The sequence below is a fragment of the Eptesicus fuscus genome, chromosome 19 (assembly GCF_027574615.1).
Source record: "Eptesicus fuscus isolate TK198812 chromosome 19, DD_ASM_mEF_20220401, whole genome shotgun sequence".
Taxonomy (NCBI): Eukaryota; Metazoa; Chordata; class Mammalia; order Chiroptera; family Vespertilionidae; genus Eptesicus; species Eptesicus fuscus.
The window spans coordinates 12,595,225-12,617,622 of record NC_072491.1 but is presented as its reverse complement, the minus strand read 5'-3'; the positions used below and the strand labels follow the sequence as shown (position 1 = coordinate 12,617,622).

Genomic DNA, 22,398 nt, shown 5'->3' with positions numbered 1-22,398 from the left:
AACGGTTTCTATGTACAACGCAGCTCGAGAGGGCGGAGGGACTGGCCGCGATCCGCGAGCTCTCACAGCCAACTGGCAACGGTCAGGGGGCGCTTTAGGACCCTACGAACTTGTCCCCCACTCCCAGGCTTTGGTCACCAGGAACCCCCGTGCTGCGACCCCGCCCCAACATCCGCGGAAAGGAAAGGCCCCCGGGTTTGTTTCCCCCGACGAGGAAGGGTGTTCAAGCCACAGGCGCCCCTCACTCCAGCCCACAGTGCATTGGCCCCTCCGCGTCCGCCCTTCACCCCGGCGCAGAGGGGGGGACTGCGATGGGGACACGTAATTGACTCCAGGAGGGCAGGTACTCACCTGGTTCTCAGAACCCCGCGCCGAGCAAACCTGACCAGCTGCGCTGCGGTTGCAGGGAGGGGCGTGTCGCAACGCCCGAGAGTCAAGTGCAATGGGCTGACCGCCAGGGGCGGGGATTAGGCCCTCTGCCGGGTGATTGGCTAGTCCCCGACCTGCCATCCCGCTGATTGGCGTTACAGAAGCCAGCCTCACCAGGAAAGTGGACCATTAGGAGGGTGGGAGTGGGAGTTAGTTCCCTTTCCTCTCCTTTTCAATTAGTTTCAGATCGAGTTAAAATATTGCTCCTTTTGGATGGTTGTACTACCTGCAAGGTAAATTGGTATCTACTCCTACTAAATTACAGAGACACAATTAAACGTTCAGGATATTTACACTGCAACCTAGATTTACTTCCTCCCCTTTATACAGAAGAGTAAATGAAGACAAGATTCCCTCTTTCTTTTCATGCATTTATCATTTTCTGGGTGCTGGTTATGAGTCAGACACTGTACTAGGCGCTAGATACAAAAGTGAAGAAGATATACTACAATTCAGATAAAACAGTAAGGCTCATTTGTGGGGAATTCTTTTTATTTCGGTCTAGTTTAAATAGATAATATAAAGCACGCGCGTGGCACATAATAGTTCAATAAATATTTTTCTTTCCCCTTTGACTTAAATTAGACCTAAGGTCTATTAGTGAGCACTGATAGTGGTAAAAATTCTAATGTTCAAAATATGACTCTATATATAATTATTTCCATTGCTGACGCTAGGAATTAAATTTGCATGTAATCCTTAGGTTGTTTACTAAATTATGTCTTGGGGAACAGGCAACAGAGGTCACACGGCCCAGAGCATGTGAAGCCACTTCACACCTTATTCTAGCTAGCAACCATCATTAAAAATTATGTCCTAAGTCTAAAACACTCAGCCTACTATAACTTCATATTTTACTTCCAGCATAGGAAGGAATCCTTTAAATATTCGGGGAAAGAGCTGTAATTGTCTTTTCACTCATAATTTTTTTTCTGGTTATAATTATGTACATATATATTTATACTGAATGAACAAGCAGGATAAAAAGCAACCCGAAGGAAAAAGACTACAAAGGCAAATGAAAATTACCAGTATAGTCTTCACTGAGAGAAGACATTGCATCCAAGAAACAAGAAGATACATAATTCAAGAAAATGTCCCCAAATTGAAGAGCTTGGGTTTTCAGACTGAAAGTACCCAAGTGAGCACAACAGTGGAAGAAAACCATGCAAATGCACATACTGTAAAATGGCAAAAACTCTTAAGAGAGAAAATGGGCTACATACAAAGGATTAAGAACAAGCATGGTTTTAGATTTCTCAACAACGCTGGAAGCTAGAAGACAATAAAACCACCATTCAAAATTCTGATGCTGGTGAAGAACACCAGGCAAGTTCATTTCCAGCAGAGAGAAGCCCGGGGAAAGGACCAGGCCAGAAAGAGAAAAGGCCTCTTCCCTGTTTAAGGCACTGCAAACATCTTAGAACCCAAAGAGTGAGAGGTGGGTTGAAGTGGTGACAGAGGTAAGAGTCGGATTATCAAGGACTAAGCACAGTATTCCAAGTCATTTTTTATTTTAGCAAAACGGGGACCCACTGAGGACTTCCAGCAGGACGCGATCATGACATTTGTATTCTTGAAAGAGCAATTTGAACAGCATGGAGGACAGCAAAACGAGTAGCTGGGAGACGAATCCTAAGGCAAATAACCATCGTGTGTGGAAGACGGTGATATACAGTCATGGTAATAATGATTAACATGGGCTATTATTAGGCTGAGTTTTTATGGATTCTTTTAACTTGCAGCAAACCTTTGAGGTAGGTGCTATAATCTCATGCCTATCGTACAAACAAGGCAATGAACCCTGGTAAGATGATACTGCCAGCTAACAAGGGACATTTATTATTCCTTAGGACTGGTCATTTCTGATTTCACCTATTTTTTAATTTTTCATACCTTAAATCTCTGAAAATAGCTTCAGAGTCTCAAAGTACTGCACTGACCAACATTCACTCTTCCACACTGACAATAAAGCTGAAGTTAAAAGAAATAAGTTAACTGGCCAGTCACTGAGTAGCAGGATTGGATGTGAACCAAGTTCCATGCCTCTCTCACAGACATGCATGTCTAAGTACGCAGCTTAGTAGGGAACAAGTTACGTGTGAACTTCAAGCCCAGGCTTTTATATTTACAGAGCACTATTCAAAAGAAATTCTTAAAGCAATTTTATATTTATTGTATCATTTTTTTTCTTTAAACTGCCCAGATAGGCAAGAGGTAAAATTACTTCCATTTTATAGATGAAGACACAGAGAGGGAAGTAACGGACTGAAATGGTGAGTTCCAGTGGTAATACTTTCTCCATTAAACATCTGTCTAGATAACCAAATAACAATATTCAATTAAATTACTGATGGGAAAGGGACCTATGATGGAATCAGAGCCGTTAAGAGCAACATTATCCAGTGAGTTGGGGTTGTTCATAAAGAGATATCTTATTGGTTGGGACTCTCTTGTCTAAAAAAGACAAGGTCAAGAAGGAATATAGCAGAATCACCAAATTATGAAAGCCATGGCGAAAGGAAAACCCGGATCAAGGAAGAACTCTTTAAAAATATGAGCATGGTAGTACTTTGTATAGTACATAATACATTTTACAGAACTTGGAATATTTCAGACCTTCAAAATGAATATTAGGGAAACCAATATGTTCCATAATGATGATAATCTTGGAACACATGGAGTATCAAACTATCGATATTCCTAAAATCAAGACAAAAGTTTTAAACATTTATCCAGTAATTCAGTGTAAACCAACCCCTATTTTTTTTTTTTTATTATCTTGAAAGCAGTTTTTTTTTTTACTTTAATGAATGATTACACCTGGAACTGCACCTGCCTTAATAGTCTTCATCTGTATGTGGGGTTGATTTTCCCTTACAGAAAGCAACCATTAGCTTCTTTTCCCTTGCCCAAGATTTAAAAACTAGTCAAGCATCACATAGAAACACAGAAAGGCCTACTTCAAGTAACAAATGAAAAATGTAACTCCAAATGATGCATGCACACTGAGAGTAAGCATACAGTTACACTCCACACAAATGATGCTGGAGACTTTACTAACAATTGGTAATATAAAACAGTGGTTTCCAAGGAACGAACTTAATGAGAACTAGAGAGCCCTAGAAAGCTTTATTTTTAACAAGGGTCCCAATGACTCTAGGTTTTGATTAAAAGTGTCGTTTGGTGAAACACTTTTAACCTTTTTCATGTCAGATGACATATACAACAAAATTAAATTACACACACACACAAAATTAAATTACAAATCATGGAACTGAACAAAAAACAATCTTTATAATAGACACCTAAATACAATATCATTTTTAAAATGAAATCATGTGTATATAGCTGTATTCATAAAGGTAAGTACACTCATCAGAAACTATACAACAATAACAGCAAATCCAAATGCAAACAAAGATATTCTTCTGAATTCTGTTTCATCGAGCATCAAAAACCACCACTGTATAAAACTGAGTTAAGGACAAAAAAGTATTTAAGTTATATAAAAGACTTTAATACTTCCAAGTCACTTTCTCTTTACAGTGTGCTAGTTTGTAATTTAATCTAAAAGCCCAAAAGTATAGACGCCATCATTATGACAATTTTTTTAGCTGTCTTTCCATGATACAAAAGACCAACGCACCAAAAAACACTAAAGCAGTCCAGCCCATGTGGCTCCATGGTAGAGCGTTGACCCACCCGTGAACCAAGAGGTCATCAGTTTAATTCCCGGTGAGGGCACATGCCCAAGTTTCAGGCTTGATCTCCAGTAAGGGTCATGCAGGAGGCAGCCAATCAATGTTTCTCTCTCTTCGATGTTTCTATCTCTCTATCCCTCTCCCTTCCTCTCTCTAAAATCAATACAAACATATTTTTACTACACAACAATTTCAGTCAACTAATTTGGAAGGCACACTTTTTCCATTTGGTAGCATACCTAATATTTGTATTTCTCCTATAATTTAGTTTATCCATAAACTCAAGCTCACATGAGTATTTAGTTAAATACAGAATCCCTGAAAATTAGACTTATGAGAACCAAAATCAACTAGTATTAAGATTATATAGTATGTGACTATACACTGGCATACTGGTCCATGAAAATATTGACTGTATCTTTTTTTGGGTAAGTAATCCAAAAGTTATTACCATTTTTACCAGAAATTAGTCTTTGAGTATCAACACAAGCATTATTCTTAATTTCCTCATACCTCTTATTTAGAAAGCATAGTTAAAAGGATACATCTTTTAGTCCTTTTCTTGTACATTATTCTGTATCCACATTCTCTGCATCTGATTGGATCCCTGGATTTTATTTCATTTTCTGCGTGACATTCTACAAAAGAAAACACATTCAGCATCTAAAAGGAAAAAATTACAGACAAGCATATCTTAACAATATATTTTTCACCCAAATCACTAAAATATACTCAATCTCAAGGTTATGTTGTTATTACCAATTTTTTAAAAAAATTATCACCTGAGGTTATTTTTCCAGATTTTTAGAGACTGGAAGGGAGGGAGAAAATGGAAAGGGGGGTTGGGGGGCAGAGGGGGAGAGGGGGAGAGGGAGGGGGAGAGAGAGATGCACCCGGAATCCAATCCAAGACCCTTTGATGTCCAGGCCAACGCTCTAACCATTGGACGGACAACCAGCCAAGGCTTATTACCAATATATTAAGGGGGAAAGAAGATTTTGGGCAAGCACTTTTTCTAGGAGAGAAAATGAAATCTCGAGAGGATTTTTATGGTGGCTAAAGTTTCTGCTTTATAATTTTAAAGATGAGTGACTCATTTGAGCCAAAGAAAAAATAATAATTTTTAAAAAGTGAAGTAAAATAGTCTTGCTTCAGGTAAGTGCTCCTCTTACCTCCACAGATGTAGATCATTGGCTGCTGCTTTGGGGGTTGGACGTCCTTCTGGGTGTCCATTGTGAATCCCTGAAGTCAGATGTAATACTGAGTGTCACAAACCCAACCAGTCCCCATCATTCTCAGAGAAGGCTCAAAAGGGCCCAATTCCTAATCTGTACATTTTCAAATACTATGCATAGGCCTAAAGGACGAAATAAAACAACAACAACAAAACACCCCACAACGTATTGTGCACTTATCCACAAACTGGACACAATAACAAATACTTCACGTATGCTATTTCACTTATACATGTTACTTTATTATAATCTTTACAACAATCCTACGAAGTGTTACTCTTATTTTACACATGAAGAAGCCCAGGCTTAGAGCAGTTAATATGCACAGGCTTAGAAGGAGGCAGACGAATTCAGAACTGACTGGCAAAGCTCGCATTCTCATTTAGCACAAGTAAAAGTTCCACCTCTCCAAACTTTAGCAAAGGATAGCCAAAAAATGATCTCTCTCAACAGGGCATCATGCGACCCAAACATAAGGGAAGACTAGTAACTCCCAACAGCTAAGCAGCTAAACGAAGGAAACCAGGCAAAGGACTCACAGCATCGACTCGATTCCCAGCCTCTCCAACCCTAACCCCACACCGGGCCTTTAAGCCTCGAGTGTCTTTCCCGTTTGGGCCCAAATACCCACCCCAAATCCCAACCAGGCAACCCCCCTACTCACTGAGCACCGACACACTCGCCTCGCTGCGATTCCGAACAGACTGCAGCACCTTGTCGTACGCACCCCACTTCCGGCGCCAGCTTGTGACGCAACCAAGTCCCCGCCCCTTTCCCCTCTTCAGTCCCCGCCCCTTCCCCTCTTCAGTCCCCGCCCCTTTCCCCTCTTCAGTCCCCGCCCCTTTCCCCTCTTCAGTCCCCGCCCCTTCCCCTCTTCAGTCCGTGGGCGGGGCCGAGGGACCGGGCTTGAGAGCTGGCGGAACAGCCGAGGTTTTTGCATGTTGGACTTGTGGGCAGAGAGTCCTGTTTCGTCCTCAGCTATTTTCATTTTCCAGGAAAGCAAAGCATTGTAACAGTTCCCTAAGTGTGATGAGGTTTGTTTTTCTGATGAAAGAAGTCGGTAGAAAGTCACTTCTCCAGGTGGGCAGAGGGGGGTGGGAGAGAAACCGAAAAGGATGTTCTGCCCTGGCTGGTTTGGCTCAGTGGGTAGAGCGTAGGCCTGCGGACTGAAGGGTCCGGGGTTCGATTCTGGTCCAGGGCATATGTCGGGATTGTGGGTTCGATCCTCAGTAGGGGGCATGCAGGAGGCAGCCCATCAGTGATTCTCGCTCGCCCTCTCTAAAATCAATACAAATATACTTTTAAAAATTAAACACAATAACTAGGTAACATGGTGTCAATAACTAGATAACATGGTATTTTAGAAGGTCATAAATTACTCAGACAAAATTCAGAGAATTACAAATGCTGGGCAGAGAAGGGCATATGGCTGTAATAGAGATGCTGTAATAGAGATTTGTTTGAAGAGCTACGCTCTCTTAAAGAATGTGTAATTCATTAATCCTTAAGTCCTACAGGTATCTCAACAACCTCACACTGAATTCATCTTAATTTCTTGAAAACCTCTACTCTTCAGTCACTCCATGTCCTCCTGTGCAGTGGTTCTGCCAATGTAATATGTGAGTCCAGGTTCTTCTCCACCCCCTCTATCTTCCAGAGCAATGCAGTAGCTCACCTCCCATCCTTCTGTCCTCCATTCTGCCACCAGAGTCTTTCAAAATGCTCTGCAGAGGATAACCTACAGACACTGAAGTTAATATGCATGGAAAACTCGCCATGACTTGGCTTCTTACCCTTCTCAAGAATTTTTTTCGGCGTTGCCTCAAACAAATCTTTGTCTCCAGTTATAACAAATGCAATTTCTCTAATGTGTGCGCCCAACTGTTTCCATTTTCCTGATCTTGCACATTTTTTGTTTTTTTAAAGTCCTCACTGGAGGATATGGTGTGTGTGTGTGTGTGTGTGTGTGTGTGTGTGTGTGTGTGTGTGTGTGTTTGGTAGAGAAAATAAGGGAGAGAGACAGACAGAGACAGAAACAGAGACATGTGAGAGAGAAACATGGATCACCTGTCCCTGACCTGACCAGGAATCCAAAGCACCACCCCACCAGAGCCTGCACATTTTGCTTTGTGTTTGAAATCCCCTGTTAACTGCTCTTTGTTGTTGTTCTTAACCCTCACTCGAGGATATTTTTGCATTGATTTTGAGAGAGTGTGGAAGGGAGGAGGAAGGGGGATAGAGAGATGAGAGAGAGAGAGAGAGAGAGAGAGAGAGAGAGAGAGAGAGAGAGAGAGAGAGACATCAATGTGAGAGACACATCAGTTGCCTCCAGTGGAACCCAACTGTGGACAAGACCCGCAACTTAGGTATGTGCCCTGATGGGAACTGAACCTACGATGTTCTGGTGCACAGGACAATGCTCCAACCAACTGAGCCACACCGGCCAGGGCTTACATGCCTTTTAAATTGTCACTTGTCCTTCAAAATCCACCTCTGCCCCCCACCCCTCTTACTTTGTGCCACCACTGTTTCTCTATTATAGCACTTATACCAGTGAGCCCCTTAGGGACAGCAACTGTGCCTTACTCATCTTTGGATTTCCAGCACCCAGACCAGTAATTGGCACATCGTTGGAGCTTAATAATTGTTAGTGAACTTGATTTTATGTCATTTTGGATGACTAAGGGGCAACGGATGGAGAAATGTCCAGTCAGAGTAGAGTGGTGGCAGCTGCGACTGGCTTAAAAGTAATGACTGAAGCCTTGAAGGAGAACTATGTTGGCACAGAATGGTGCAAGTAAGGAAAAGGCTGAGGTAGGACACCCATTTTAGGGAGTAGGCAGAGAAAAAGAAGCCAGAAAAAGGAGACTAGGGAGATGGATGAAGCCTGGTTTATAATAGGTGCCCAGGAAATAAGATAAAACATCCCCTTTTAGATGCCTAAAAACCAAGCACAATCCTGTCTAGAAACACATACTGTAACCAAGTTAGACCTTTTAGACCATAGACTGCACATATCTGTACTTCTCACCTAAATGAGGCCATTCTGTGTGTCACCTGCTTTTCAGACTTATCTCTGGAAACATTTCCAAGTAAGTATTCCCTTACAATGTTTTTAATGGCATCCACTATAGTACCCTCTCTATATAAAGCTCCCCAACGTGAGAATGAGGAGAGGAAGAGCCCATCAGATTGGGAACCTCTTGTGATGCTTTGGGTGGGGATGGAAGGGTAGGCAGGAGAGGACGAGATCCTCTGGGCGAAGGCTGGGGCGGGGCAGATGGAGCGCGGGGCGGAGCAAAGATTGGGGCGGGGCCTGCGGGGCGCAGGGAGCCCTGTGGGGGCGGGGCCTGAGGGGCGCGGGAGGGGCGGGGCGGAGGAAGGGGCGGGGCGGAACAAAGACTGGGGCGGGGCCTGCGGGGCGCAGGGATCCCTGTGGGGGCGGGGCGGAGGAAGGGGCGGGGCGGAGCAAAGACTGGGGCCGGGCCTGCGGGGCGGAGCAAAGACTGGGGCGGGGCCGGAGGGGCGGGGCGTAAGAGGGGGCGGGGCGGCCGTGGGGGTGTAACGGTCACTCGGGGCGGGCGGTTCAAACCGGAGGAGGGAAACTCAGCGGCCCCACGCGAACCTGGCGTGGGCGTTGCCATAGCGGATCTCCCGGGGGGCGAGGCCGCGGCTCCTCCCCGGCTCACCAGGCAGAGCCGCTTCTCTCCCCTCCCGCCCTTCGGCTCAGCGCCCGGCCCCGTGGGTGCGGCGGCCCCTTGGTCTCCAGTGGGTGAGAGTGGGGGCCCAGGTGTGTGGGGCCCAGAGGGCCTCTGGGCGTCCCTCAGCCCCGCGCCCCACTTTGTTTTCCAGGTGCTGGGAGCAGAGAGCGCCTCGAAACCGTCCCTTCACTCGCTGGGCTCCAGGTGACACCGCTCGACCCCGGCCTGCCGGCGGCTCTCCCGGCCGGAGCCGCCCCGCGGGGGGAGGTCGGGGGGAAGCGGCGGAGAGACCGTTACCCGGCCGCGCGCGCCCAGGGCACCTCGGGGAGGCCGGTCGGCGCCCCGCTTCCACGGGAGCCCCAGAAACCCGAATTTGGGGCTTTTCCTCAGTTCTCACACTAGCTGGAGAAAACCAGGGTATTGAAATGCCTGTTGTCTGGAAAAGCTGAAGGGAATTTAATGTGATTTCGGCCTTTCCAAGTGTTAGAGTCCCTGCCCCGTGTCCTTTCCGTACTCCTGCACGTTTCAATTGGTTACTCACGCTAAACTCTTCTCTTTAAGCGATATTCCTTTGACATGAATTTTAAAGGCAAAGGGAGAGATTTTCTTGTTTGGAAACCTACGTAACTTTGGCATCTAAGAGCTCAAGATTTACTGGTGGTAAGATGTCCCACTTGATCAGATGAAGGAGGTTTGGTTTTGATATAGTTAAATACGTATTTCATTATCCTATTTGACAAATGCTTTTTTTTCCTTCTTCTTTCTAAGAGCACAATAGAGAGAATCATTCTCAACCCTTTATCAGGAGCCTGGTGTTAAAAACTGAACATTAAGGAGGCTTGTTTGATTCATCAGTGAACTGTTGAGTCAGTAAAATTAAGTAAGTCAATGGGAATTCCGTGATTTGGCATGACTTTTATTTTTTAAATATAGTTTTATTGATTTCAGAGAGGAAAGGAGAGGGAGAGAGAGAGGGAAACATCAGTGACGAGAGAGTCATTGATGGGCTGCCTCCTGCACGGCCCCTCCTGGGGATCAGCCCAACCCCGGCATGTGCCCTGACGGGAATGGAACCCGGACCCTTTGGTTCGCAGGCCAAGGCTCTGCCCTCTGAGCCAGACCAGCAGGGCCTGGCGTGAATAATTTTAAATAATTTAAAAGTTAGTTTTGAAGAACCAAGTTTTCTTTCAGACCAATGTCAGGATAGTAGAAAGATGGCCATGTTGACAACAAAGATAGCACGTTTGAAGAAACATTTAAAATATATATATATATATATATATATATATATATATATATATATATAATTGATTTTTTACAGAGAGGAAGGGAAAGGGATAGAGAGTTAGAAACATCGATGAGAGAGAGACATCGATCAGCCGCCTCCTGCACACCCCCTACTGGGGATGCGCCCGCAGCCAAGGTACATGCTCTTGACCGGAATCGAACCTGGGACCCTTGAGTCCACAGGCAAATGCTATCCATGAGCCAAACCAGTTAGGGCAGAGGCAACTTCAAATGTGTGTGAACAGGAAAAAATTAGGAAGTTTTTGGGTTTGTTTGTTTGTGTGTTTTTTTTTTTTTTGTATGTTTATAACAAGTAGCCTATAGGGTTTTTTTATGGACTAATTATTTTTATAAATCTTTATTGTTAAAAGTAGTACATATGTCCCCCTTCTCCCACACCCACTTATCCCTTCTAGCCAGCGTCCCCTCCACCACCACTTCATTTCTAACAATTCGCCTCTCAGTTTCCCAAAGTCTAGCACGGTGAGACACCTAGTGGTGAAGTAGTAGAATAGTTGCATTTATTTTAACTTTTTGAAAGGATTCCTTGACTTAATTTTGTCAAATGACATGAACGAAACTGTTACTAGAATGATTCTTAGAGAGAGGGAAACATTCGTGGTTGGGGGTGAAATGTTAAAACATATTCTATTTTATTAATACATTGAAAACAATTTGTTTTAAAATATAAAAATTCTAGAAAGCAAAAGTTGATAGTCTTGGCTGGTAAGCATGTGCAAAAGATAGCAGTGATTCTCAGAATCTAAGGGGATCGAGATCATAAAGAAACATGTGAAATTTGCCAGAAAAGAATATAGGCTGAAAAAGACTAAGATACTTTGCCAAGTAATAATGATGTAATGATCATTATAAAGGAACCATTTGATTTTGTGGTTAGAATAGCAATTAAAAAAAAAAAAACACAGCACCACCTCATGCATTCAAATATTTAACTGATATAACTTAGGCATAAATAAATTACTTTCCCATTATAGTCAAAATATATCTTCTCAGGATTTTTTAATAGAGAAAAATTATATTTGGTCTGGAGAAAACTTTGAAAGATTAACAGTTATCTTAGTATCTTTTGATATCTTTCTTCCTTTGAGTTAAGATTTAATTTGAGTTTCTAAAAAGAAGGAATGTGATGATACTGTTGGAAAAATTAAGGAGTAAAGTATTTGCTAGTGTCATTCCTTATAAATATATAATTACTGAGTCACATTTCTTTAAGTAATTGAAATTTTTATTTGGAATTTCAAGAACATTATAAAGAGTAGATTTACCACAAATAGTGGTATTTTAGTGCTGTTATACTTTAGTGCTGTTAAAATCATAAGGTAATAAAATCATGTAAAATTATACTGCCAGATTTTTTTTCTCCTCAAGTATAGTTCAAGAAAATACCTGTGCATGGTGCTTAGACTATGCATAGTCAAGTAAAAAATAACTTTTTATTGTCATAAAATTTCTGTTATTATCTGTACTCATCACAAATAGTATATTTTGGTGTAAGTTGTCAGGCTGTGCATTTCAAAGGAAGAATAACATTTGTTTTCACGTTTTAGAAACAGGTTCTGAAGATGTCAGAAAGGCATTCAGGTCAGGTTGGAACTGGAGTAGGAAATGAGATGGACTCTCCCGTCAAAGTCAAGTACTCCAGCTTCAGAGATTTTTGTTCCACATTTTCATTTCAAGATACTGACTACAGTGAGTTGTTAAAACCTTGCAGCTTTGATAAAGATAAAGAATTTTGGGTAAAGAAGCACGAAGACCCAACATTAAACTATGAAATTTTTGAAACAAGTCTGAGCTTAACAAATCCTTTAGAAACCCCTACTAAAAAAAAGAGAATTGTCTTCTTTAGGAAGAAATCGGCCATACCCCCAGACTTTTGTGAAACTCCTAGACTCAATAGAAAACGTAATTTACGGTGGCCCAGAAGGCTGGATGATTCTTTCTCTCCTCTAAAGGGAAATTTTGAATCACAAGATAGTTCTATAGAAAGTTGTTTAAGCGAGGTTCTCAACTTTGAAACAGATATTCCAAGCAGTGCTTCAGATTCTCCAAAGCAAAATAATTTTAGTGCTTTAGTTACTAGTACTTTGAAAACAGAAGAAGCGACTTCAAGCCCTCAAAAATTGAGACTTAATTTTTCTCAACAGAAGACTTCCACAGTTGATGACTCCAAAGATGACTGTAGCCTGTTTGAAGTTGAATGTATATCACCAATTCAGGGCAATAATTTTAAAGACTCTATCACCCATGACTTTAGTGATAGTAGTCCATGTGTTAACGATGAGAATACATTTCCTGAACTTCTGGGATCCTCTGGTAGTGGAACAACTTGTGAAACAGATGAGGACATATTTGTGACTCCAATAAATAGCCCTGTAGCAAACATTAAATTTAAGGCAAGTCAAAGGCTTTTTCCTCAAGTGAGAAGCAATATTTCAACACCTGAAGACAGTGGTTTTTACTCACTTTTCTTTGATAAATCAGATTCCCTCTCTGACCAGGAGAGTTCTTTTCAAGAACTACTTCAGAAACATAAGGGAACTCTTAAAGTGGAGGACACCATAAGAAGGTCAAGGCGCCTTGGAAGGTTGAGAAGACTGTCCACCCTTCGGGAGCAAGGCTCACAGTCTGAGACAGAAGAGGAAAGCCAGATCACCCACTTTGAATCTGAAACAACACCAGCTTCTTCAGACATCTCAGAGAGTCAGCCTAGCAGTGACAGTCAGAGTGAGGAACTGATTTTAGGCTTTAATAATTTATCAAACACCCCAGCCTTGCAGTTAGTGCATGAGCTCTTTATGAAAAACAAAAAATTCCAGCAAAGTGGTACACGTGAATTCTTAGAAGACAGGGATGAGGCAAAAATAGCTGTACTGCAGTGCGTACTTGCAGGACTGATTGGCAAGAAAATGGGTATAGAAAAACTAGACATCTTAACAGAATTAAAATATAGAAATCTAAAGCATATTCTTGCAGTTGTTTTAGATTCCTTGTCTGCAGAAAGCCTATGCAGGTAAGAAATATTTTTTTTTTCTGAAATGAAAGACTTTTAACACGTTAAGAAATTTTAAAATATGTTTATATTAATTTTTTGAAAGAGAAAGAGAGGGATATAGAGAGAGAAACACCAATGATTGATTGCTGCCTCCTACATGCCCTGTATTGAGGATTGAACCCCTAATCCGGGTATGTACCCTGACCAGGAATTTATGGTTTCTGGATCGATGTTCAACCACTGAGACACACCAACTGGGCAACATTTAAAAATATGTATATATTTATTGATTTCAGAGAGGCAGGGAGAGGGAGAGAGAGGTAGAAACATCAATGATGAGAGAAAATCATTTATCAGTTCCCTCCTGCAAGCCCCACACTGGAGATCGAGCCTGCAACTTGGTCATACCCAGGAATCAAACCCATGACCTTTTAGTCCATGGGATGATGTTCAATCCACTGAGCACCACCAGCCAGGCTAAAAGCCTGCTTTAGAAGCAATAATATAGTCTTTGGGATAAAGTTCATGTCCCTGACATTTGGAAGGAGAGTTTATAGAAGTTGTACTTTAGATTTTCAAAATGGCATGCTTTATTCCATGTAAGTTATTTAATGATTTATTTAATAGTTCACATCCTGTTGTCAGATTGAAAATTGTAGTAAAGTATAATACTTGGTCAGAAATAATATAAAGCATTATGGTGACTAAGAAATTACAATATACAAAGGATAGCATTTAGTTATTTAAGTTCTAGAGACCAAGGGAATATAGATTATTTCATTTTAATTGCCAACAGCAATGGAAATTAATTTGGGGAATTTTAAGGGATTAGAAACTGAAGAATTTGTGATCCCAGAGATTTCAGAGTATTGAGTACTGCTATATAACTAAAGATAAACTAAGACATTTAGGAGTATTGAGGGTGGGGACTAGGGTTACAAAGACTAAAGTGAGACCCTGTTCATACTGGCAATTTTGAAGAGTCCCAGGACTATCAGAAGACAAGACCCTTGTGAATGCCATAACTAGGAAGGCAGGAAGTCATGTGAAACAGGATTTCTGCAAGGTAATGGTTGGAGGAGGACATGCAGGAGAGTTAGTGAACCTCTTTTTTTGATAGGGATATGTCAGTTTGGTTCATGGAGTCCTTACTGTTTTTATGGCTACACAATTTCTATTAGAGCCCTGCTTCACCTTCCTCACATAAATTACCTGTAGGCTATTGCAGAGAATTGTAGAATTTCATAGCTGGAAGTCTGACATATCTGGTCCAATCCTGTATTTTGAAAATGAGAAAAATGAGCTCCAGAGAAGTGACCAGCCAATAATTCAAGGAGATAAGGATAGATCCAGATCTACAATTGAGTCCTCTGAATTTCTAATCTAGAATTTTCCACAAGCTTATTAAGGTGTAAACCCTTTCCAAATAGATTTGATCATGAATGTACTTGGTTTAACCCAAGTAGGGTAATAAACAGATTAGTACACATATATGTACACATCTTTTAAAAATGTTTAAATGAGATAATTTGTTTAAAAGTGAAGTGATGGCTGAGATATAGGAATTTTATTTTTATATGCTGGCGTATTTGTATACTGACTAATTAAAATGAAAAGGTGATGCTTTTGGGTATTCACTTCTGGGAGTAGTTGATACTCAATCATCGATATATATAAAAGCCCAGTGACCAGAATAATTGGTCACTATGACGCACACTGACCACCAGGGGGGCAACCATGGTCAGTGTGCTCCCACAGAGGGAACACTGCTCAGCCAGAAGCCTGGCTTAAGGCTGGTGAGCGCAGTGGCAGTAGCGAGGGCCTCTCCCGCCTCTGCGGCAGTGCTAAGGAGCTTCGATCCAAGCAGTAAGGAGTAAGCAGGTGGGCGGTAAGGAGTGAGCAGGTGGGCAGTTAGGAGTGAGGGGTCCCAGATTTCGAGAGGGCACAGGCCAGGCTGAGGGAACCCCTCAACCCCCGCACGGATTTCATGCATTGGGCCTCTAGTATTTCAATAATTACCTTTCCTGTCCAGCCCTTAAAATTTATAGTATTTGTATTGTAGAATGCATGTATAATATCAGTGTTCATTCTTGGTCATTGGAGATTATAGTTAGTTGAAATAGCTGTGGTAAATACCAAGTATATAGTTCATTTCTTCCCAATTAATGGGTGACTTTCTGCGTGTTCCCTTTCATCAGTCTGCTATAAGAGGCATGTACCAGTTTAGGGAGAGGCAATGGCAACTGAAACAACCATGGTAGCTGGAAGAATAGTAGTGTTGACAGCTCAAATATTAACTTAATATGTGACTTTGTTTTTCAACTGTCTTTTAGTAATTAGTTTAAAGTAATAAAAAGACAAGATTAACAGTTGAAGGATTACTTTTCTTTAATAGTATAGTCAAAGTTATTGATTAACAAGCAATCACTGAATATAATTTTTCCTTTAGTTGCTTCATTCTCTTAAACTGTGATTTATAAGATAGAAACTTTGCACTGCTGCCCATAATAGTATTTATTATTTGACATTTAGTACTTCCAATGAAGGATTGATTGTTCTTATGTTTGTTTAATGAAAATGACAGATTTGTTAAATACATTTATAAGAGAAATTGATTAAAAAAGTAAAAAATCTCTTATTCTATAAATGATAATCATTTGCTGCAAGTCATGTTTTCAATCTTAGTATCACATTTGAAATGAAATCCTCTTAATTAGTCTCCCATGGACTCATATTGGCTTTACATTAATAAGATAATTTATCAACGTAATGCTGACATATATTTAATAAGATTTCTTTCATATGGTGAAACCATAAGAAACTGATATAGAGTAAATCATATTTTAATGTAAACTTTAGGTTTAAAATTTACTGTCCAAAATCTTTAAAAACAGTTTTTCTTATTAATTGCCATATACAGAAAATGTTAATCTTGTGGTATGTATACAACATAAGGACTGATCTTTTTGTCATAGTGTTTGGAGCGTAAGCAGAAATTGGCGTGAAATTATTATTCAAAATAAAAAAGCAAATCAGAGGAGGAGATTTTATCTCACACAACTGAAAACAGATGCTAAGGTAATGTATATAATACTTTTCTAAAATGGATTCTAAAATATAAACATCTATTAATTCCATATTGCTGGGCAACCAAATTTGATTTTCCTGTCTTTTACCCTTTTCCATTTAGCAAACATTCACTCTCACCTCTTTTCTTTTCCCAAACTCTATTTCCTTCTGGACTATAAGTGGAGTAGACTACCTAGCATCAAGAACATCTTGTTGGGTTTTGTTGTTGTTTAGTGTATGTGCTGTTAGCAGTATTTGAATACTAGTGATATACTGGATCCTATTCATAATTAGATATTCCTAAAGCATTTTTTCAGTCTTTTTAGTGGATGATATGTGCCAGTTGCTTAGAATACAATGGCGAACATTCCTGACATGGTCCCTGCTCTCTTGGAGCTCATGTCTTGTGAATGATATAGGTAGGGTTGACCAGAATTAGTTCTATTGGAACATTTAAAAGGAATATTTGATACTTAGGGATCAAGAGAAGGCTTTTCAGAAAAAGTGTATCTCAGCTGAGACAGAATAGTGTTCCAGCAGAAGGAATCCTATCTAATAAAAGAGTAATATGCAAATTGACCATCACTCCAACACACAAGATGGCTGCCCCCAAGTGGTCAAAGATCCTGCCCCCATGTGGACACAAGATGGCCACCCAAGATGGCCAGCAGGGGAGGGGAGTTGGGAGGGACCAGGCCTGCAAGGGAGGGCAGTTGGGGGCAATCAAGCCTGCAGGGGAGGGCAGTTAGGGGTGACCAGGTCAGCAGAGGAGGGAAGTTGGGGGCAACCGGGCCTGCAGGGAAGGGCAGTTGGGGGGGACCAGGCCTGCAGGGGAAGGTAGTTGGGGGGGACCAGGCCTGCAGGGGAGGGCAGTTAGGGGCAATCAGGTTGGCAGGGGAGCAGTTAGGCATCAATCAGGCTGGCAGGGGAGTGGTTAGGGAGTGATCAGGCTGTCAGGCAGAAGCGGTTAGGGGCAATCAGGAAGGCAGACAGGCGAGCAGTTGGGAGCCAGCAGTCCTGAATTGTGAGAGGGATGTCCTCTGGGATTTGGCCTAAATAGGCAATTGGACATCCCTTGAGGGGTCCCAGATTGGAGAGGGTGCAGGCTGGGCTGAGGGGCACCCCCCTCCCCCCCCCCCCCCCCCGCCGTGCACGAATTTCATGCACCGGGCCTCTAGTAATATATATAAAGGCCTAGAGGTGAGTGAGCATGGCAGATTATGACTGGTAAAGCACCATAAACTTGTACCCCTTTTGAAGATTTGAGATCCAGCTTTGAAGGTACAAGAAAAGTCCTCCTTGCTGTAATAGGCATCTGATGATTCTGGCAACCATCCTTCTTGTATGTTCAAACTTTTAGATATTTCTTAGGCATCAATACCAAAAGAGAGTGAGAGTTCACCCTTTTATTCTTGCCCTAGTCGAAAGTATTTAATAGCATATTAAAGGAAATTTCCAATTTGATAAAATACAATAATTGAAATGAAGCATAACATAAGACAAATAAGAGCACCCAGATACAAATGGGTGAGTTTCTCATTACAATGAAATATTAGGAACTGCTCTGACTTTTTATTTTACTTTGGAGAAAAGTTTTACCATCTTGCTTGTAATGAGTTGCCTTACAACTTATTCATAGCTCCTGGAAACTTACGGTTACAGCTGTTGGCTTTGGGAGCTTATAATAGTGAAGATATTTATTGTCTTCCTAATGTATCTTTTTAGAGTGCTGCCCTACATGCTAATGACAGACTTAAAACACACTTTTTTTAAAAGCTAGAACCTACTAATATTAAACTTCAAGCCCATGTACTCCTTACATATTATAAGGTAGAAACTTGTGATTGTGTATGGCAACCTTTTAGGTAATTCTAAATAAAATATTATTTTCATAGCCTAGCCACCATTTTTTTAAAACTTGATTTCTTAAAGGACTATACTTTTTCCCCTTTACTTGAACTCTTTTTCTTTATTTTGGTTTGATTTAACAATTTTTTAAAAATATATTTTTATTGATTTCAGAGAGGAAGGGAGAGGGAGAGAGAGATAGGAACATCAATGATGAGAGAGAACCATCCATTGGCTGCCTCCTGCATGCCCCCTACTGGGGATCGAGCCCACAACCAGGGCATGTGCCCTTGACTGGAATCGAACTCGGGACCCTTCAATCTGCAGGCTGACACTTTATCCACTGAGCCAAACCAGCTAGGGCTAAAAGTTTTTCTCAAAGTAAAACTAATACATAGTTAAAGTTAAATTGGACAATGAGACTTAAAACACATCCTCCTGCCCTCTGCATTCCTACTCTTCTTACCCCATCGAGATAATCACTTTCAATTCTTCAGTTGTTCCTTCTGACATTTCTAAATAGAATGCCTTAACTGCTATTTATTTTTTCTACAGGATTTTCTGTTCTCTAGCCTCTCATCACTACTAGCACTATCTACCCACCTCTCTGAATGCTTTTCTCACATTCTTCTATCTTAATGAGTATAACTACACCACTTGGGAGTGAATCAGAATTATGCACTCACATTATGAAGACTGTTGAGATTATTATGACATTTTGACAGTTGTAATATGCAGATTTTTTATATAACTTTTTTTTACCCCCAGAGTTAATAATTTCCCAGTTTCTTTCTTTTTTGCTTAGTGTTTCTCTATACAGGTCCCTGATTTCATCTCCTATTATCCACCAGAACTGGAAATCTCCTCTCTGCAAGTCCAAACATATCAGGTATTCTACCTGTTCCTTCTTTTCCTCAGGGACATCCTTCCTGGTGTCCTGTGCCCTCTTATTCTAATGCGGACTGGATGCTTTCTACCGAACTATTCTAATGTATCATTAACCAAAACAAACATATGAAACAAAGTTGTTAGACAGTTTTTCTCACACTTGTATAGCATCACTGAAAGCTCCTTATGTGTGCAAATTAGAAGGCACAGACCAGCTATGGGCAATAGGATCTCAACATTATGTTTGCTTTGCAGCAGTGAGAATGAGCATTACAATTGGAATACTACACCTTTTCCATTGCATTTCTAAATTTCCTGTATTCTGCACTGTTTTTTGTTTTTTTTTTTTATAATCATGGAAATGAAGAAACATAAGGTGACTCCATTCTCACATTTAAATGTTTTCTGGTAACATGTTGATGACTATGTTTTAGAAAATTTAGATGTTCACAGACATGTGCCTTTGTTAACTGCTTTGCTTTGTACTGTTCAGAGATAATTGCACACACAAATAATTGCTCTAGAACAGGGATGGAACTGTTTAATTCACTTGGCACCTTAGGTCTTCCATAATATTTGTTAAATGAATGAATGTTACTTCTGTGGCTGAAATTTGCTTCAACAACATATCTCTATTCTCTTGGTGCATGCATAATCACTGTGTTTACCAACTTCATAAAAATTCATTGAAATTTTTGTGTGCTATTGTGTCATGTGCTTGTGGCCTAGGCTACAAATCATTTATAGAAATATAATATAGAGATGTATTGAGTCCTTGAAAAAGTTCAACTGAATTCTAATTCCTGAAAATCAATTCATCCATTACACTTACATATATGTTGTTAAACTGTTAATCATGTAATTGATCATGACCAACTAACCTCAGGTTAATAAATTTCCTAAATTTATTCTACCGTAATTTCTCATGTTTTAGGTTTCCCCATTGCTAGAAGCCAATAGTGGCTAAAGAAGACTATCAAGGGAGAGGAAACACAATTATAGTTGAACACATGTGGAAATTTACCTGCAGTTCACTTTATTTTGATGATTGGTTAAGAACGCCAATAGAAGGCTGTAAGGATTACTCATTGAGAATATTTCTTGGCTAAATATTTGAGTGCTGTAGAAATCCAATTCAGATAAGAGTGATTGCTTCTTATCCTTTTAAAATATCAAAGCTGTTTAAAATTTAATGGTAAAAAAGAATCAAGTATTTACAAGTATTGCAAACAACAGCCAAACAAATTGAGTCTCATCCCATTACTCTTTTGATATGTGGCAAAGGTAAGAACCTTCAAAGAATTTCATGATATCCCGTAGCAAACTTTTAAAAGGATTCATTCCCTTCTTAGATCCTGGCTTAAAACAAGTTGGCAAACTCCAGTCTCAGGGCCAAATCCTCACTATCACCTGTATTTTTTTTGTTGCTGTTGTTAATCCTCATATGAGGGCATTTTTCTCATTGCCTTTCAGAGAGTGGAAGTGAGGGAGGGAGGGAGGAGAGGAGAGGAGAAACATCAATCGATTGCCTCTGGACTGGTTGCTCCTGCATACACCCTAACCACAACACAGGTACATGGCGTTGACTGTAAATCGAACCTGCAACCCTTTGGTGCACTGGCTGGCTGATGCTTCAACCACAGAGCCACATCGGCCAGGGCCCATCACCTCTATTTTTATATTTAAAAAATGTTTTTATTTATTTCAGAGAGGAAGAGAGAGGGAGAAAGGGATAGAAAACATCAATGATGAGAGAGAATCATTGATCGGCTGCCTCCTGCACACCTCTGGGCATATGACCTGAACAGGAATTGAACCATGACCTCCTGGTTCATAGGTTCAACACTCAACCACTGAATCACTGGCTGAGCCATCACCTGTATTTTTAAATTGTTTTATTAGACCTCAGCACTGCTCTCTCATTTACCTATCTCTACAGCTGCTTTTGCTAAAATGGCAGTTGAGTAGCTGTGACTATCTGACCTGAGAAGTGTAAAATATACACAATCTGACGTTTTTTAGGAAAAGTCTGCCAACCCATGCCTTAAACAGAAAAATAATCATGCAAACTAAAAGCTAACATTTATTTTCAATTTTTAAAAATTGATTTCAGAGAGGAAAGGAGAGAGAGAGAGAGAGAGAGAGAAAGAGAGAGGAGGAGAGAGAAACATCAATGATGAGAGAAAATCATTGATTGGCTGCCTCTTGCCTGCAACCTGGGCATGTTCCCTGACCTGAATTGAACTATGACCTCTTGGTTCATAGGTCGACACTTAACTGCTAAGCCACACCTGTCGGGCTATTTTTCAATTTTTAAACATGATTTAGGGAGAAAATTCTAGTTGTGTAAAACCATGTCCAGTGGTTTAGGGAAAATATTCTAGTGGTGTAAAATCACGTCCCAACATTTAAATACATGTGCATCAGAAAGCTGTCCTAGAACTTTTGATATTACAGTATTGACTCCTCTTGTCTTTTACCACAGCAGGCTGTGTTAAATGTTCAGGATGCTGCCACTCGGTTTCAGCTTTCAAATCGATCAGCTTTAAGTTCTGTACAAGCTCAGGCTAGGACACCAAGTTCTGAGAAAGAACAGGTTTCAACATTTTCTCCTTGGGGAGAAGTTTTGACACCCGTAGCAAGCTCTTCAATTAATGACTCACATAGTAAACAGGATGAATATGTTAGGGTAAGTATTATCTTAATAGAAATAAATATTTACAGAGTTTGAAATAAAGTGATTGTCTATATGAAACTAGAAGATTTAGTATATATGCTTTTACTGCAGGTTGCCAAAACACTTTTTATTGATGAAGCATTAAAACCTTGCCCGAGGTGCCAATCCCCTGCTAAGTACCAGCCATATAAGAAAAGGGGACTGTGTAGCCGCACAGCCTGCGGTTTTGACTTTTGTGTGTTATGTTTGTGTGCTTACCATGGGTCTGCAGAATGTAGTAGACGATCAGCAAAGCCAAGAAACAGAAAAGATCCTCTTCCAGGAAGTGCCCAGAGTAAGCGGAATTTAAAACGCCTCTAAAGAGACTTTACATATAAAAGAAGCATTCCCCCAAGCAAAATTTAGTCTGACTTAAAATTATGGATATTTTGAAAGCATGCAAAATTTCCCATTAATGACAGATGTTGATTTATTTCCTATTTTGTTTATATTATAATCCATGTCATGGTATGTTTTCTTTAAGGTAGTGACTTTAGAAACAATTTTA

The 22,398-nt window shown here is 40.7% G+C and overlaps 2 protein-coding genes across 3 annotated transcripts; one reads left to right on the top strand and one right to left on the bottom strand.

Annotated features, from left to right (window-relative positions):
• Positions 1 to 3,701: 3,701 nt before the first annotated feature.
• Positions 3,702 to 6,129, bottom strand: POLR2K (RNA polymerase II, I and III subunit K). Its single transcript, XM_008148504.3, has 4 exons — positions 6,033 to 6,129; positions 5,306 to 5,375; positions 4,679 to 4,771; positions 3,702 to 3,895 (listed from the first exon to the last, which is right to left on the bottom strand). Exons 2-4 carry the CDS (start codon positions 5,364 to 5,366, stop codon positions 3,873 to 3,875), a joined length of 177 nt encoding a protein of 58 aa, XP_008146726.1. The 5' UTR covers positions 5,367 to 5,375; positions 6,033 to 6,129; the 3' UTR covers positions 3,702 to 3,872.
• A 3,781-nt stretch (positions 6,130 to 9,910) lies between these two features.
• FBXO43 (F-box protein 43) lies at positions 9,911 to 22,398 on the top strand. Of its 2 annotated transcripts, XM_028156020.2 has the most exons (6): positions 9,911 to 9,949; positions 11,925 to 13,387; positions 16,345 to 16,447; positions 19,092 to 19,175; positions 21,660 to 21,863; positions 21,963 to 22,398. In XM_028156020.2, exons 2-6 carry the CDS (start codon positions 11,940 to 11,942, stop codon positions 22,209 to 22,211), a joined length of 2,088 nt encoding a protein of 695 aa, XP_028011821.2. In that variant the 5' UTR covers positions 9,911 to 9,949; positions 11,925 to 11,939; the 3' UTR covers positions 22,212 to 22,398. The 2 variants fall into 2 exon arrangements, with proteins under 2 accessions (XP_028011821.2, XP_054564476.1); XM_054708501.1 differs by lacking the exon at positions 19,092 to 19,175.

What these genes read in the sequence shown, in the direction of transcription:
- POLR2K (XM_008148504.3), bottom strand. Translation starts at nt 5,366, where the DNA reads ATGGACACCCAGAAGGACGTCCAACCCCCAAAGCAGCAGCCAATGATC. An exon ending in AATGATCTACATCTGTGGAG is followed by an intron (nt 4,772 to 5,305) that starts GTAAGAGGAGCA and finishes TTTCTTTTGTAG; the next exon opens with AATGTCACGCAGAAAATGAA. An exon ending in CAAGAAAAGGACTAAAAGAT is followed by an intron (nt 3,896 to 4,678) that starts GTATCCTTTTAA and finishes AGTTTTATACAG; the next exon opens with TGGTGGTTTTTGATGCTCGA.
- FBXO43 (XM_028156020.2), top strand. Translation starts at nt 11,940, where the DNA reads ATGTCAGAAAGGCATTCAGGTCAGGTTGGAACTGGAGTAGGAAATGAG. An exon ending in TGCAAGTCCAAACATATCAG is followed by an intron (nt 19,176 to 21,659) that starts GTATTCTACCTG and finishes CTTTTACCACAG; the next exon opens with CAGGCTGTGTTAAATGTTCA. An exon ending in AACAGGATGAATATGTTAGG is followed by an intron (nt 21,864 to 21,962) that starts GTAAGTATTATC and finishes CTTTTACTGCAG; the next exon opens with GTTGCCAAAACACTTTTTAT.